Here is an 18,330-nt window from a genome sequence, read left to right as displayed (position 1 = left end):
TACCACCAGCCCCCCTCCTTTAAAGTAAAATACAAATTTTAGGCACCTTTGATAAGAGTAAACTTACATACATTTATTTTTACATCTTCATCTGTACATGTGTAAAACATACATACGCAATAAAAACATCTCTATTCTTCATCACCATAAAATAATAATCTAAGAAAGAATGTATTGTTTTCTGTAAATCTCACCCTGGAAGCCAGGCTACAGGTCCCATGTGCAGGGCATTCCCTTGCTGTGATACTTTCAAAGTAAAATACTAATTTTAGGCACCTTTGATGTAAGTAAACACAGGTAAAATTCACTTTGTCCTCCTACATATGTACATTTGTAAAAAATAAATAAACACATGTATTCTCCATGACATAAAAATAAGAATCTAAGAGAGAAGTGCTTCTTGATAATTGGTTCTTTACCCTTCTATCTGGCAATAAAACTGACACCTTTTTACAAGGAGTCATGTTTGCATAGACCGCAATACCTGCGGTCATAATACAAACAAAAGAACATAACTCTGATAATGTGCACTGTCCTTAAAGTTGATTGATCCACACCCGAGACAGCTTTCCTTAGAGCCTAGTCTCATATGGGTTGGACCAGATGACGCCAAAAGGCGCACAACTCAAAGCCAATGCACCATCAGAGTATGAGAGCTCGGGGCAAGCATCTACACTATGGGAACCTCATTTGCCAGTAAAAATATGATAATTGGTTCTTTACCCTTCTATCTGGCAACAAAACTGACACCTTTTTACAAGGAGTCATGTTTGCATAGACCGCAATACCTGCAGTCATAATACAAACAAAAGAACATAACTCTGATAATGTGCACTGTCCTTAAAGTTGATTGATCCACACCCGAGACAGCTTTCCTTAGAGCCTAGTCTCATATGGGTTGGACCAGATGACGCCAAAAGGCGCACAACTCAAAGCCAATGCACCATCAGAGTATGAGAGCTCGGGGCAAGCATCTACACTATGGGAACCTCATTTGCCAGTAAACATAACTCTGATAATGGCAAATGAGGTTCCCATAGTGTAGATGCTTGCCCCGAGCTCTCATACTCTGATGGTGCATTGGCTTTGAGTTGTGCGCCTTTTGGCGTCATCTGGTCCAACCCATATGAGACTAGGCTCTAAGGAAAGCTGTCTCGGGTGTGGATCAATCAACTTTAAGGACAGTGCACATTATCAGAGTTATGTTCTTTTGTTTGTATTATGACTGCAGGTATTGCGGTCTATGCAAACATGACTCCTTGTAAAACGTGTCAGTTTTGTTGCCAGATAGAAGGGTAAAGAACCAATTATCATATTTTTACTGGCAAATGAGGTTCCCATAGTGTAAGTGCTTCTTGTTCAGTGCGAATCGCACCCAGGAAGCCAGGCTACAGGGCCCATGTGGAAGGGCATTCCTGTTCCCGGCAACATCCCCATGTTGGGCCATGGAATGCCACAGAAGGGGCCCTCTGCTCCGCCACCGAGACCCTGGGGGGCAGTGCCAAGCGTGAAGAAGCCAGGTGGTACCATGCACGCGGGGAAGCCCTGCATGGGCAGGGGCATGAGGTAGGGCGCTGGTATAGAACCTGCGCTCGCGCACGTAGGGGTGTTTCCTGCAAAAGCAAATAAGAACATTTAATCAGCTACAGTCCAAATGATTACAGTCATTACAAATTTACTGAAACACGCGCACGCACACTTTATAAAGGGACGTTTCAAAGAGATGTTTTTGTCATGGAGCATAAACCATCACGAAAAACTCCGGTCATCATCGCAGCGGCTTTTGGCTAACCATCGAACAAAGATGGTCACAGCATCACGCGCTTTCAGATGCGCTTCTGCGGCCGTCTGGAATGCTATTCTTTCCGATATTACGAAGCTGCTCAAGCTCTGTACTTTTAAATTCATATTGAAAACGAATTTCTCTGAAAGTGCTTTTTGTGTTTAGTTTGTTGTCCTTCCCCACGGTTGGCTACGTACACGTTGTGCGAAAGTAGTTCAACATACATATATACACAGTACGTACACAGAATGATCCTTGACTATCAGCCGTCATCCGTCGCTAGAAGGGATGATGGCGCACAATGAAAAATAACCATGGCAAGGAATGTGCTCAGAGGACATCCACCATGGGATGAAATCAACTCGTGTACAGGCGATAGGTTGGAATGCTACAGCGCAGGATCGTGAAAGATGGCGACGGACTGGGAAGGCCTTCATCCAGCAGTTGATCGAGCAACGCTCATGATATTTGTTAGGTATGTCGAGTTTTATCCCACAAGCAATTGTATGAACTGTCATGATCCAGGGTCATGAGTTTATTCAAGAGTTGATTCTTTTATGTTTGTTTTTAAATCCTTTATATTAAGTTCGCTTGCTTGCTTGCTTGCGTGCTTGCTTGCTTACGACCGTGCAAATCTTTCGGTCGTTTTTTAACCCACTTCCCGTGATCCAATCGAGCTGACATTTTCCACACAGACTCGTTGTGCGAAACAATTAATGTTCGTGAAAAAAAATTCCCAAAATTGTACACTTTTTAGGCAAAAAAAATGATTTTACATATATTCAAATAGAACTCATTCATGGCTTTGGCTGAACGTAACAGTGTAAGAGCCCAGAGCGTAACCCCTCCACAGGCCCTGGCGGAGTAGCGCAGTTGGTAGCGCCCTCGCTTCCCGCGTCCTCCACAGGCGAATATATTTTTAAATCCTTTTTATTAAGTTCGCTGCCACGCATATAAAGGATTTATAGTGAAAAACTTTGTTTTTACGGGTTAATTTTTTACTGTCCCAATTGGAATTGTTCATCGTTTTTTCCCGTCTTGTTTGCAGTTGTATTCACACTGCTATCCTAAATATAACATTCAATTTCATAATTCACATACTATTTGCCTAGTACGTCAATCATCTACTCTCACGCACATGATTCGACGCATGTGTCGTGAGCTTAAGAAATTATTGCAGTTGATGAATCAATGCATCGGTGTATGCCAAACAATTACTGGTGGGAAAGGTCTTTTAAATATGTTTTCGGCCAGCACCGATGTAACGTTTTAAAGCAGGTGAACGAAAGTTCTAAAATTATCCCCCAACAACAAGTGCCCTAAGAGGTCAATGCCGGCAACATCCACCACCAAAAGAATAAACCTGCCACGTATCAAACGTGCACAAGTTCCCACCTGACATTTCCGGAGAGGGAATATAAAAAAAAACATCAAGTGTACTGGAATGGCTGCTTTCATTTGCGAGAGAACTATCGTATTTGTTTGCACGGAACGTTCTTTGGGTCGCGAGGTATGTGCGTGGTGGGTGCATCGCAGTGCTGACAGGTCGTGGCATTCCCACCTGCTACGTGTTGCGATCGTTGCTGGTGCATCGCTGGTTCCCCACTGGGCCAGCCCGTCACAGCTGGATCACAGCCAAAAGGAATCCAGCAAAAGGATGGCATCATTGGCTAGAAAATGTAAGAAAACGACAAAAAGTTAGAAAAGTTTGAGACGACCCAATGTGTTGCCTATTGCTCCGAGCAATGCGTTACCATAAGTGATAATTCCTCCTACCTTTAGTATAACAAGATCACAGTGGTATCCCACTCTAAAAACTAAACTTTTTTTTATTTTACCAGGTAAGGCCATTTGAGCTTTATATCTTTTTCAGAAGCGACCTGGCCACTAATGATAGCTCAACGAAGTGGCTTATCATGTGGAAATGTATAGCAGTCAAATACTCTAAATGCATGTTTCTAAATGTGAAGGGAAAAACTGTCGAGGGCCCGGAAAAAAGTCCATGCGACCATGGGGAGAACTGGCAAACTCCAAAAATACAGGCGTCAGGGTAGGGATCGAACCCACAACCTCCAGTATATCAGGCGAGCGTTGAGCATTGCTCGTCTCCTGTTGACATCCCAGAGTGAGCGGTGGAAATTCCACATTCCTATCGGGGGGAGTGAGGCATCCCATAGGACATCCTACTGTTGACGTCCCCACAAAGAGGAACTCGTTTTGTCCACCCCTGAAAGATGAAAGGCTAAATCAACCCTCAACTGGGATTTGAACTTGGAGCCATAAGATAAACTGAACTAAAACTATGTTTTACTTTACCAGGTAAGGCCCACTGAGCTATGTAGCTCTTTTTCAGAAGCGACCTGGCCACAAATGATAGCTCAACGAAGTGGCTTATCACGTGGAAATTTTATAGTAGCCAAATGCTCTAAGCACATATTTCTAAATGTGGAGCTGTGCAATCTACTGCTGCACCTCTAGGTCAGTTCAATCTTCACTAGAACATGAAAAACTGACAATGTTGGTCACATTTGAATTTTCAGACTTCTCACATCCCTTACGCGGTGCTATTCCCTAATGTGCTTAAGGTGATAATTGCTATACGAAGGACGTAGCAATGAAGCGAGTAAGAATGTTGCAGATGAAACAATAAAGGACATATATGTGATTGGGGTGCAACAGTGTTTTGTAGACTTTGCTATAAACCTGGTGACCTTAGTTTGATTCCTGACCACAGTGAATTGGCATAATCGATGATAAATGTAACGCACGCGTGAGCTGTACGCATACGGGGGACAGCGCAATGACCACGAAGCCCTTGCGGGTACCGAATTATGAATCGAATCAGTGGCAAGTGATACCTGAACAGGTCCTGGGCTCTACACCCTTCACCAACCCGCGTTGACCAGCACGGTAAAGTATGATCAAACAACTCCCCCGCACTGCCTTCATCATCATTCTCCGTACGATTGTTTGAAATCGCTGTGAACGGATATAGATTTACTTGATAAAAAATTGAGTGGATAAGAGTGAATTTTTGAATAATGTACACTGCATCGTGTATACCTCTGAAACACCATTGCTGAAGAACGCTGGACAAAACATCGGGATGCCTCTTGGAAAGTGTTTGTTTGGGGATTCCTGGCATTCGTTCTTGGCCTCCGAGCCTGCAGCGTCCTTCTTGCTGTGTTCCCCTTCATCGGCAGAGCTGGTTATGCTGCGAGTTCCGTCAGATGCCTCTTGAAGCTGCCCGCACGTCCCGGTTGTTAATGCATCACGAGCAGGGTCGGGCAGAGGTTTTTGTTTGGATTTGAGTGAAGTCCTCGTCTTTTGGGGTTTCTTTTCAGTCGCTGAGTGTTTCTGCAGAACAATTCATCGTTATTTATCGCTCATCCCCGCAGACGTGGGAAATTGAGGCGACATTTCTCATCTGAGTACGCTGAATTTCGAGTCGCGCACATACTTTAGTACAGATTATTGTTTAGGTTTTTTTTTTATCGAACAGCATCTTGAGATGCAGCTGTATGTAGATGCTATATGAATAAAAATTCTCACATTTTGGAAAGTTTAGGCTTTCACATGAAACAATGGAGCACGTGGCTTTTTTCTAATGGCAGCTAATATAAAGTGAAGGTCAGTTTGACAGTGACACGTTTTAAAGTAGAGTCCTAAGCCTACGTGGGGGACATAATCTAGCACAGGGGTCGGAAACTAAAATAACAAGAAGAGGCATTTTTTCTAAGTCGGTAAAAAAACCCTCAATATTTCACGAGCCGCAATGCATGTGATGAATACGAGATGGTGGTCCTGAATAAATAACTTCACAAAGCAGTCCTTAAAGAGCCACATGCTGCTCTGGAGCCACAGGTTGCTGACCCCTGCCCATGGTAAACTGGACTTCCGTGGTAAACTGGACTCCCGCAAAAAAACTCTGACTTCAAGAAACGTTATTAACGCTCACATTTTACAATGTTCGTCGTGATGTGGCGTCACTTGGAGTTTTGGCCGTTTTGAGCCAGTGCTCAGCCACGGTCATTTGAAAACTAGTTTGAAGGGCACTCACTTTTGAGAACATGTCAGTCCTTTCATGGCGGCGTGTGGGGGCACCGGTCTTTCCTCTGGCCATTCTGAGCAACCTCCTGCCTTGTAAGGACACCTCTGTACTGCATTCATCTGGGTGGCAGGCCCTTGGGAGGCGTTTCAATCTCTTGCTGGCGTTTGGAGTGCCCTGGGGCGGGACCTCTTGCAAGCCAAGCATTGCAGCCCACTGTCTCTTGCTAATGGAGCACCGGTAATGCCTGTCGACAATGAGACACACACACACAAACACAGACACGGTTGCTTTAACTTAGCGCTAGGAAATAAAACTACACTGTGTTTTCATTGGGTATTAATTATGCGGAACTGTTAATTAATGTAATTATCTGCACTTCCATTCTTGAAACACATTGTACTGTCATTTTGACTTTAAAATAAAGTAAATGGAGTAGAAGCAGACCAGAGATAGCCTTTTTGGGGCCTAGTCTCAACCAGTGTTATACCAGAGAACGGCAATAACTTTCAAAGACAATGCATATATTACCAGAGCATGTTTTTGTTTGTGTGGTTAATTCAGACTTGATTCCTTGCAAAAGGTTTCTGTTTGGTGTTTGAACATCTTAACACAACTGTTTTATTGCCAAAAAAGGTAAAACCTATTCTTATACACTGTACCGCCTAATTGGATAACGGCAGAAATTCTGCAATTCTTTTCAAATATCGACTGAAGAATTTAAGAAAATCTCCAATGAGAATGCTCGTGAAAATGTCTTGGCCTGATGCCGCGTTGCCGCAGCCACTGGATAACTCGCCGGCTAAGCTTGCAAACTGGGCACGTGGGCTTGCCCTGGAATCCCATGGCAGCCGCACTGGGCTGTGTAAGCTCTACACAATAAATACTATTTGGGTTAGATCGCGTAAGTATAAATGTGTCGTTAACCCGCCACCGCCCAACACGGCCAACCAGTAAGGTTTGTCACGTAAACGAAACATGCCAATTGGTTACTACTTCAGCCCACCGGTGTGTTGGAGAATTAAACCACGACATTTACAATTTGAGTACGTACGACGTTTCGCTGGTAATTACATCCAGCATCATCGGGCAATTTTGCCAGAATTGTGAAGGGTCAATTTAGGAGAGATGTGTGTGGTCAATGGCATCTCTCGCTTAACCTAATTCGCTTGGGTCGCCTTCAAGATCGTGTTTTTATCTAAATAAATAAAAAAAAACACTGCAAAAGATTACACACGTAAAATGTTATATCATTGGCAAGACCAAGGCGACACAGGCAAGTGTTAAACCTTGTTAAAAAAAAACTTGTGAACACTCTTTTCATCTTTTCCCTCTGACCCTGGATGGAGCCGTGCATTAGGACAAGAAACAACGAATTCTGGGTGGTCCTAAGTACACCGCGGCACGGCTTGGGTCTCATTTCTAATGGCCGTGGAAGCGTGGCATTGGTTTGCAAGCAACCCTTCAGTGCAGCATACCCATTCTCCTCCGCGTGTCGCGACTCATCATCGTCGTCGTCGTCGGCATCATCGTCGGCATCATCACCATCTTGTTCTTCTTCGTCCGTGCTCACAGGCGACGCAGCTGCCGCGGGCGGCACTGGAACGCCAGGGCACGGCTCGGCGGTGGGCAGCTCGCACTGCAGGCTGCCCGGGGCAGGCTGCGGCTGCCCTTTGGTGCCGGTCCGTCGGCACTTCCGCGGCGACGGGACGGGGGAGCGAGGAGGCGACGTCCCCGGTCTCTCCGGGCTGTCGGGAGGGCTTGAACTCAGTGGCGGCTTCCCCCGCCACGACTCGTCCGCCCCCGCGGTTTGGTGCGGATGGAGCGGGTGCGCCTCCAACGATTTGTTCCCCACACGGTTTTCTGTTCAATGGAAGGGCACCAAAGTCACCGCCATCCTCTGCACCTCCGATAAGCACGGTGCGAAAGAACTTCAACACACATAGAAAGTCTAGTCAAGTTTGAACTTTGTTTTTTGCCCTCATTTCCATCTCGCTAACGAAGTTGAAGGTGATGTCAGCTTCTCTCACCGTCTAGATTTCCGGATCCGCCGACTCCAATCCACTGGAAGGCTGGCTTGCGTCCTCCCCCCTCCGTCAGTCGCACCTTTCGGATGAGGCCCAGGCTGCTGAGCACGTTGGCGATGTCGTACAAGCGTCGCACCTTGGCTGTGGGTATGAGCGCAGTGGGCATGAGTGTGTGTGTGTGAGGAGGCTGTCTGGGGCAATTGAATGTGAATCGAAAATACTGTTGCGAGTAGCGCTCCCATATCGTTATAATTAAACAACACGCTTTGAAAGTATACAAAGGTAAAGGTGCAGCCTTGCAAATGCTTACTCACACCACTGCTGACGGAAGGGCCTCCGACAGAGGGAGCAATAGAGAACCGCCCAAGAGGGTATATTGACCCACTCTTGCGCAGTGGACAAACAACGTGTAAGAGCTACCATAATTAATAATGCACTGTAATGTGGTTGTGTATACGTTCACAATGCAATGCTGACCTCCAGCCATAGAGGATAACTTTTAAAGGTACTTTTATATTCGCATAGGGCACATACCAGAACTTCGTGGTGTGGATAACGGTGAAATGTAAAACCGAACAAAGGTATATTATTTTGGCCAGATATCTTGGAAGAGGTGGGGGTAACCCACGTGCTCTCCCCCCCCCCCCACTCATCTCATTCCACTCCCCGTCACGTGCTCTCCACTGTCAAAATGGCCCGGTCAACCTTCGCCGAGTGGGAGGTCACACTCTTTCATTGCTGCCCTCAAAGTCTGGAGCTCCGTTTCCCCCCCAGACATCTGTGCTCCCGACCCCCCACGAAAGTTCAGGCTCACGATTCCCCCCGCTCCCTCCCTCCTTCTCTTAATTGTTACACTATGTGATCACAATTTCCACCTCTAATATCAGAATCAGAATTCTTTGTAATAATAATAATGCTATTTATAACGCGCGCAAATTTGCGGACAAAACGGTCGCAACTAAGAGGCGCAGAGCCACGCTCAAGAAGTTAAACATACATACAAAGCAGTCTGGGTATTTCCAAGACGACAGAAAACAATGTGCTGTGTGCTATGTCAACTTTGTCAGGTGAAGTTTCTATGAAAGGAAAATGTAAAACCAGTTGAAATCTTCAGGAGGTTTTCTATACAGTTTTGGTAAAATATATATCTTAAGCAAATTGGTGTCTCATTGGTGGAAAATGATGAACAAGTAATGTGAATTTGATCGAAAGGTAATGGTGTTAAAGCAGATATCCTGAAATAGTTTTATACTGCTCTACATACATACTTCCACCCCTTCAATTCGCAGTTACATGCAGACGCGATGCGGTTGCATTCGGACATTTTCCAATATAAAAACTAAATATAAAAACCCGGAGCTCTCAATGCTCTGATACGTGCATTGTCTTTGTACTGGTCGCCTTTTTTCAGCGTTCTCTGGTCTGACACTGGCGGTGAGGACTAGGCCATAAAGAAAGCTGTCTCTGGTGTAGGCCAATCAGTTTCAAAGACAATGCAGATATTATCAGAGCATGTTTGTTTGCATGTTCACAAAAAGTACGTGTGGCTATTGCAAACTTGATTCCATGCAGAAGGTATCTATTTGATGTTTAAACATCTTAACACAACTGTTTTATTTCCAGAAAGAGTAAAATCTATTCTTATTTCTTTCACTACTTTGTTACTGGCAAAAAGGTCCCGTGATATGCTAAATTACATCGTTTATGTAAGCCGCCTCACTTTTGAAGGTGCTCTTGCTGTGGCCGTCGTCGGGTTTACCGTCGCAGATCAGGATCTGTGCCGCCATGTCCAGGCTGATGGCTCTTGACCACGACACCAGGAAGAGCATGACAAACTTCTGGCTCATCATGCGCAGTGACTTTTCTTTCCGGCTGCCAGTAGCTGCGGGTGAGGACAGACAAAAAATATATACAAAGTGGTTATAGCCTCATCTTATTGCTCCCACATTGCACACACATCAGGACGCTGCCAGGGTGTCACGGTGAACACACCGGATTGGAAATTCCAGATGTTGGGGCTTCAATCTTTCAGTGAAAAGGGCACGGTTCTTAAATTACCCGCCATGTTTCGTCAATTTGAAGGTCGTGCCTAGTGGGATGAAGTGTGGGTATACACACCTCTTCCGAGATAATATTGCCAGGGTAGAAGAGTAGGCCAAAATACCATCGAGAGGGGCTCTCCAGTGGATACTCTTCCACCAACAGTGGAGTAAGCAAGTAATTTCAGTCCTGCACCTTTACCTATGCGTACCAAAAAGCCTAAATTGAGTCCGAACACTCTTTCAGGAAGGGGCTCGTCCGTGTTGCCCTCAGGGGGGCGTGCATTGCACACACCACTGACTGTGGTGCATCCACACAGGCTGCTTCTGGATAACTCTAAATGGCCCTGCCATTGCGATCATGATCAAATCCCAATACCAGGAGCTCTGGATCCCGACACCGCCCGGCCCGCGCTGTCTTCGCGGTGGCCCGGCTCCGTCTTCACCCCGCGCTCGGGTGACCTGCCCTGCTCCATCGGCGAGCAGGCGGCGGATCCGGCGTCGCCGCGACCCGGCGTCGGCTTGGGCGCGCCGGCTCGCAGGAGGCCCTCCAGCCTGGCGGGGTAGCCCTGGCGCCGGGCCTCGTGCTCCAGGTCGTCCAGGGTGCGCACCAGGCTGTCGCGGCCGTGCCAGCTGTAGCGGTTCTTGGCCACGCGGCTCATGAGCTCCAGGCTCTCGAGAACGTTGACGATGTCGTAGATTCGGCGGCGCTCGACCCCTGTTGGGGTAGAAGCCGCGGAGGGTCGTGTTGAGCGAGTTGAACGTGTGTATACGTGTAGTAGTAGGTTAGCACGGTTGGCTGCGAACGGTGTGAAAGAATTTCGATTTAAAGCTTTCGTGACTGCAGGGATTCATTTTCTTGGTTCTTTCGGTAAAGTCACGTAGAAGGGAAGTAATAAAATGATAAAAAAGAAACGTCGTGAGAATTATTTTATTATGTTTAATTTTTATTATTTTATTACTTCCCTTCTACGTGACTTTACCGAAAGAACCAAGAAGGTGTGAAAGAAGTCGTACATACATGCTAATTGCATGTTTTCCCCAGTTTTATTCAAATACCCACCAAAGAGGCTCTGTGGAGCTCCGTCTAGTGGTGGCGCTTTTGCCAGCAGTGTCGTACTCAATGGCAGGGCTGCACCCTTTGACCTTCGTTCCGACTGTCCGCTCGGCATGAGGTCACGAGACGGACTAAAATCGTTTGCAAACTCTTTCAGAGCAGTTGCGACCTTAATGTGTTAAGGAGATCTCACACAATTACATCCAAGATCCCATCAAGTAACATCTTCTATCCACTTTAAGGGGGCATTGTACTTCCTCAAGCATTCTGCTACAGAGAAATGTTCAATGTGTGGCAGTCGAGGAGATTTTTTTGTATTTCATGTGCAAGAACAGTAGTTTTTTTTGTGTGCAGTCACTGGTGACCTCGCTGCTCTAATACCTCAGCCACCGTTCCACATTCAAACACATTTTTAAAAAACAATCACCGCATAACTAGTCACAACAAAGATCATGGTTCATGGTCTTTGTTCCTTTGGTTCAATACAGGTTATGTTTGGGGGCGGGGCAGGAGATGTTCCGCATGTTTTCCACTGGGCCAGCTGGTGTTGTCAGCTGTCCAGTAATTCCAGTGCGAGGTGTACCACCACGTGCTCTATGTTGTAAAGTGCGAGTTACATATACCCAATCCCAATTTAGAAAACAGCGTTTAACTACATTTGAAACAAAAGCATGCCTGTGCCTAGCAACTACAGTAACCCCTGTCTCCTGTGGAAAACTTTGCTTGGTTAAACTACAACAAAGAAATACATGGACATTAACAATGTATGTATCTTGAACTTCTTTCGCACCAGACGTAGTCAACCGCGATAACCGGAGGTACGGTGGAAGGGCAACAAACTAAACACAAAAAGCTCTTTTAAAGAAATTAGTTTTCAATCTAGATTTGAAAGTCCATACCTCCAGTGGACAAAGAAAATGGTTAGAATTATACTGAGAGAAAGAGGAACACATGGATCAGGGTAATAGAACAATGGTCCAGACGAATGACGAAGTGGTAACCAAATGAAGGGAACACTTGCGGAGAGGCCATCCAAAGTGACGATGACATCAGATCATGTGCAGGTGCGAGATTTGGTGTTGCCACCAGTCTGGGTTTGACCGGGAGAGTCTGGGAATTGGCATCTGTATTCCAGTGGCAGAAAATTATTTCTGCTAAGATTTGCTGGCATTGTTGTGTTGAACGTAACACAGAATTTAGATAGGCTGACCGAGAAAAGTGCCTGGCCTTAGTCTGTAGAAAAGGTGACAACCCAACAGGACTGTGAGGGATAGGCATGGCATGTGGAAGCCTTCACCCAGCAGTAAATTGATAATAGCCATTGATAATGACGACGATGATTTGTTGTATTGCATGACTTTGTCGTGATGGCCCGATGGCCAGCAGCACCTGCCCAAGTAATACAGTCACCGACTAGGGCATCAACAAGCCGAGCTGGACGGTATAGTGCTTCAACCTCCTGCTTGTGCATTGGATGCCAGCCGTGCGAAGTATTAAGCTGGATGGCAACCTGGCCCAATCTATCCTTTCACTTTGCCCGATTGCGGTTGTCCACCGGGACGGGAGGCGGGGCGGGCGGGCGGGTAAACGTACGACGTACCAAGCTGCGAGGCCGCGTGGTCCAGGCTGACGTCCGGAGTGTGCGTGGGGCCGGCGTAGGGCGGCAGCTTGCGCAGGAATCGCAGACTCAGCAGACCCAGGCTCTTGTCCTTGCGGCTGCACTGAGCCGGGCAATCGACCTCGCGCCGGCCCTCGGGCCACGCCAACTGCGCGGCAAATCGGCAGCGAACCGTTCACATTGGGTGAGCATCCGGTGCGCCGCTGTGGAATCGCTGCCAGTTTTAAGTGGGGGATTTTCACACGTCCCGTGGATATGCCGTGCGTTATCGTTGGGGAAGTTAAAATTGTTAAGTCGACTGTGGTACTGAGGTGGGTTATTGAGCGCAAACTGTGATTCTAGATTTGAAGCTTTCGTGACTGCAGGGATTCATATTCTTAGGTTTTTTCGGTAAAGGCACGTAGGTAAAAAATAAAAATTAATAAAAGTGAAATAAAAATAAAATAATATAATAAAATATTTTTATTTTACTTTTATTAATTTTAATTTTTTACCTACGTGACTTTACCGAAAAAACCTAAGAATAAGCAAACTGTGATGTTTGTGTACGTGCGGCTCTTTGTTAATCCACTGCTGCACGATGGCCTCCCCCATACCGTGCGGGTCATCGGGGTTTCATTTGACGAAATGTGAACCACACTTGTCAACGCGGGTTGGTTAAGACATGAAACATAGATGTGAGGGCATTGAAATACAGTACAACAACTGATTTTGCTGCACTGCCCACTACTACCTTGGAGCTTCGCGAGCCCTACAAAAACTCGTGTGTGCATGGTGGTCAACCAAGCGAGCGCTATCCATGCTCAAGCCCTCTTGGCTTCTAAGATCTTACTGTGGGCATTGCGGGTGAGTTCACGCAGCTCCGATAAGCACGGTTGGCTACGTACGGTGCGAAAGTAGTTCGACATACATACAGTATTAATCCATGTACAATGAACACGTAAGAAATCTGAGAACAGGTGAATATTTAGCGATTTTTTTTAATTACAAAAATGTATTGATGCTGCGTAAGATAATCAATCAGTTTACGACAGAACTAGGTGATGACTCAACCCCGTCGCTCCTCCATCCACGGACATTCCATGAATTGTTGTGATTTTGCATCGAAAATGTATTCCTGAATCAATGAGTTGTTATTTAGTTTTTTTACATTCTGTGGTCATTGTACAAGCCAGTAACTGTAATTGACTGCCAGGGTCACACAAACCCATTACATACATCATATATAATTAATATATATTCTTACTTATGCGATTTTATGCATGTATCATGATCTTTAGAATCAGAATTAATCAACCAACTAATGCGTCATAAGACCCATAGGCATGTCCACTTTATAACATAACCATAAATAGACGAATCATATTTTTCGTTTCTATCCTGTCTGCATCTTTTTTTCACTCATCTCATTACATCTCAATTCATATCTGCATTTCTCTTGTCTCCCTGCATCTATATATCTTGTTCGTTTCTCTTCCGTGATCTCACTGGTATTTTACCACTTCTAAACAGGTGGTGGTGTGTGGGTTGGTAGAAGAACCACAAAAGTAGATTGTGCTTGGAGCCCCCCAATGTGTCGGCACCGCAACTTCATTCGGGACTCACGTTTACTCGACAACTACTCCCCTTGTCAGCGCGCTAACTTCGCTAACTTCCATACTCCATTTCACACGCCGCGTACTTCCGTGCGCCGTTACAATGGTAGGTAGAGGCAAAAGAAATGTGTTACTTTATCCGTAAACTTTTTACAATTTATACGCTCAATTTGTACGCACGCGCGGGTATCGCGATCTACAAAGAACGAACGCCACCAATTGACGGAGCGGTTGCGCCACAAAGCCATCCACAGGGCCGCCGCCGCGCGACAGCGTCCGTCCAGTAACCTCGTGCCCCGCCGCTCACCTCCTCCTCTCCTGCCGGCCGCTCCGGCTCCCAGCTCGCGCAGGGACGCTCGGACCCCTCCACCGCCGTCGCGCCCGGCTCGGCCGCCGCCAGCAGCCGCTCGAGGCAGGACGCGTCGCGCGTGCCGGGCCCGCGCCCCGCCGCCGAGACACGCGCACGCGTCGCCGTCAGGGCAGCGGCCGTGGCGGCGTCCAGGGGGTCGTGGGGCGCGGGAGCCCCGCGAGGAATGGCGGTGGCCGTAGCGGTGACCGTGGCCGCCCGGTTGAGCTTGCACTGCGAAGTCGTTGCCAGGCCGGGGCTTTTCCTCAGCATTGGGTGCAGGGATTTCTGGGCCGTCGACTCCAAACAATGGTTTTCCTGCAGCCGGAAGATGACAATCTTACGGATCGTTTGCCACATTTGAGGATTTATCCGCATAAAAAAACACGACATTTGTAAACGAGCATGAACGTCGCCCCCCAACTGTGAAACTACTCCGGAACGGACACCCGTCCGTGAAACACAGCGCCTTGATAACCTCGCGCAATCAGAACGGCGAGGATGCCAAACGTTCCGATGCTTCGACTCGATTTGAACGAACGGACAATCGCTGCTGACGATAACTTACGACGATTATCGCGGATGATTACGGATGCCAAACAAAGACGCGGTGCATTTATCGGTCGCGCGTGACACCACTGCAGAGTTGCGGTCACTCGCGCGAGGTTCCCCTGGTGCCTTGTCACCGATACCTTCTGTGTGTGGCGAGGCAAGCTTGCGTGTTCCCTCTCATGCCAGACTGGCCGTGGTCTGATGGGCATCTGGTGGCGCTTGGGCTCAGTGGGATCACAGAGACTCAGGCACCCGTCCGTCTCGCCTGCCATGCCCTGAGGGGAGACACACGGAGCCATCATCCACCAGGCAAAAGCCCTCGACCATCGCTCCGGGTCCACAGAGAAAATGGAATCAAAGTCACTGACCCGAAACAGTCATAGTCACACTTAAGGCCAATTTTACGTTCAGAAATTGTAGTTCTAAGGTTAGCAATCAAGTTGCGTGGAGCCTGAAAGTGTTTAATTCATGAACGGTTTAACACGGTTAATCTCCTCTTATCCACGTCCCCGTAATTTGTCCTTCCTATTAATTACGGAACCCTCTGAATAAACTGCGGGCAAAGGGAGTCGTGCACCAGAGCCTTCCTATTGTCCCTGTATTCCGCAGATAAGGAGCCGTACGGTAACTCCATCCTGTTATCCGCAGGTAAAAGGCGCACCTCGAAAGTGGGCGTCGCAGGTCAACAACCCCCCACCGAGTATTCCGTGGGGTTTGTTTTTACAGATAAAAAAATATATATATTCTCGCAGCAAATTCGTACTTGTTTCCGCATTTACTAAGGATTGATTTCGCAGTCAAGGAGAAAAGCGTGGATAATAGGACGCTTCAAATGAGATGGGTTTTGAATTTACCAATGGCCTAACTCTTGCGAGTGGCGTCACGGGATCTTTAACGTCCACCGTGAAGCAAACGGCGCGTAGATTTACGGTTAATACACACCGCAGTATTAATCAGGGCGGCCGCTGGATTCGAACCTCGTCAACCAGCAGCGAATGCCCTACAGCTAAGGCCATGTCATCACCCCAAAGACAACGATCCCCCATTATAGCCTTAGGACCGGTTCAGATATTCGTGACTGTTGTTAGCAGTGTTGGCTCGGTTTATAGCAAATCGCACTAACCACTGCGCCACCGCTCCCCGCTTTTGCATGCAATGCACACAACATACATTATGCAACATGCACACTCTTCTACTGTTTAAGTGTCATGTACGCGGTTTAAATAATCGGTCGTGTCATCCTGTTATTATCCTGTTCTCCGCAGTGTAATGCTGTACAACGTGATATGCTGTAGAGTGTGGAGTAGACTACACACAGATGTTATTATAGTACAACTTGTAAGCCAGCTATCCGTGAACTCTGCTGTAATCCCACGAAAATTTGGCCAAACGTCTCAATGCTGGGATCCTCCTGAAAAAATTATCTTAGCGAGAGCTCCTGCGGTTAAATGCATGTCACTGGCGTCTAATAATTCACTGGTCAACACACTTTTTTCTGGCATAAGGTATTCCAATGGTTTTAAGGTAATTTTGGAGTGCTGATTCCAAATCTGGCATCGGTTTTTGTCTATCACATCAGGTTTTTGAAAAATCAAATATTGCATTTCCAATAAAGACTGCAGAAGAAAAATATTAAATAAATGTGGATATCTACATAAAATTCTATTATAAACACACTATCCTAAAAATACAGCACCATATTTTAACACTAAAGCAGTCACTGACTCGCAACAACTTGCAATCATAAGTGACAGAGTTAATTTTGGGTAAAATCAATGAAAATTTGGTATGCCGATAGCATAAAAATGAGATGTGATAGAGCAAATCTGAGATCAGATTTGGAATCAGCACCCTGAAATTAGTCTAAAACAGCTGCAAAAGTCCAGGCCAGAAAAAACGTTTTTTTTGTTGACCAGTGAATTATTGTGAGTGTCGCGACTCAAATGTGCGTCTCATCTTTGCACAAATCTGGGCTTTAACCGCTCCCGTTCAAATGTGGATTGACGTCCGTGCAATAGTCATCACGAAAAGGACAACATTAGGAATTCACGCATTCGGTGCGGTCATCGAGGCTCGCTCGCCAGAAATCCACGAGTAAGAGACGGCAGTCAACTCCCAAACAACGCGTCTTGTTCCGCCGTCACCACGTCTGGGACAAACAACAACAACAGACACAGTCTCTGCACGTGTTGCTGCTGCTGTTGTGGTTGTTGTTGTTATCGCCGCCGAAGCATCAATGGGCTCACCGTTGTACTGCCAGTACTTGCGGTTGTCAAGAGCCGTAACGATATCGAAACGTTTAAATGCTATCACCATCGTGACACCGCAATCAATCGGTTCGTTCGTATGATACCACACACACACACAAGTGACTCACCGTTCTGTCTGCGTGGTGCCACCGCATGAAATGGCTTGTGCTCCCAAAATGACCGTCCTATTACACCCGCGAAGCGCCTTTGATGAACAGCAGCTACACAAAGTCCACGCGAACTTTGTGCTTTTCTGTAATCGCCTTGTGACAAACACGCGACCGAGAGCTCCTCCGAAACGTCGGACAACCAACGGACTCACGCAGCCTCTTCGGCTTGCGCGCGACCCTTTCTTCACAAGAGGGCCGGCAACTTTCACGAAGTTGCGTTTTTCGTCACGTGTTAACGCTCATCATTGTTACTTAGTGAGCGCGGTGGCTTTAAAAGGTCTGCGACGGCGAGGCACCGGGCTAGGTAGGTGAGCGCACACACACACACAGAGAGAGTGACCAGGGCGACACGCGTCGACTTAAAGAGCGTTGGATGCTCAACTGCACACAGCCAGGAGCCCAATTGCTGATCAATGGGATGGATGCAGGCTGGGCGGTGCAGGCGAAGAACAGCAGCAGCAGTGAGCTCCGTGTGCTATATAGGTCAACCTTGGCGCGCCGCACAGCCGAAATTTACCGCGCTTTCTCATGCCCCACCCCTCTCACACACACACTCACACACAGACACACACACAGACGATAACCCACCCACCTACAAGGCGACGAGGGGGTGGCACCCACGTACCCTACCCCGAGAGCGGCGGGGGGGGGGGTAGAATGAACAAAGAAGTGGTGGGAGGGGAGGAAGGTGACAGACGTTTACTCGCAGGCGGTGTGTTTTTTTACTCTCCTTCCTGGCTGTTTATATTTCAACATCTCAACCCCGCCATCCCAGCCAACCAACTATCCACGCAGACGTCCACTTAACCAACCATCCACCGGGCCATCCGCTCATCCATCCAGCCG

General features: G+C 47.1%; 1 protein-coding gene across 1 annotated transcript; it reads right to left on the bottom strand.

Annotated features, from left to right (window-relative positions):
* Nucleotides 1-1,026: 1,026 nt before the first annotated feature.
* LOC144723001 (uncharacterized) lies at nucleotides 1,027-17,940 on the bottom strand. The gene is made up of 12 exons (XM_078601489.1): nucleotides 17,443-17,940; nucleotides 15,206-15,340; nucleotides 14,475-14,831; nucleotides 12,555-12,720; nucleotides 10,277-10,615; nucleotides 9,579-9,740; nucleotides 7,862-7,999; nucleotides 7,310-7,694; nucleotides 5,844-6,078; nucleotides 4,847-5,140; nucleotides 3,345-3,453; nucleotides 1,027-1,613 (listed from the first exon to the last, which is right to left on the bottom strand). The coding sequence occupies exons 1-12, from the start codon at nucleotides 17,467-17,469 to the stop codon at nucleotides 1,360-1,362; spliced, it is 2,601 nt and encodes an 866-aa protein (XP_078457615.1). The 5' UTR covers nucleotides 17,470-17,940; the 3' UTR covers nucleotides 1,027-1,359.
* Nucleotides 17,941-18,330: the final 390 nt, after the last annotated feature.

Source organism: Lampetra planeri, chromosome 16 (genome assembly GCF_965212315.1).
Source record: "Lampetra planeri chromosome 16, kcLamPlan1.2.h2, whole genome shotgun sequence".
NCBI classification, from domain to species: domain Eukaryota; kingdom Metazoa; phylum Chordata; class Hyperoartia; order Petromyzontiformes; family Petromyzontidae; genus Lampetra; species Lampetra planeri.
The sequence above is the reverse complement of the archived record's forward strand: the minus strand, read 5'-3'. Positions and strand labels throughout refer to the sequence as shown.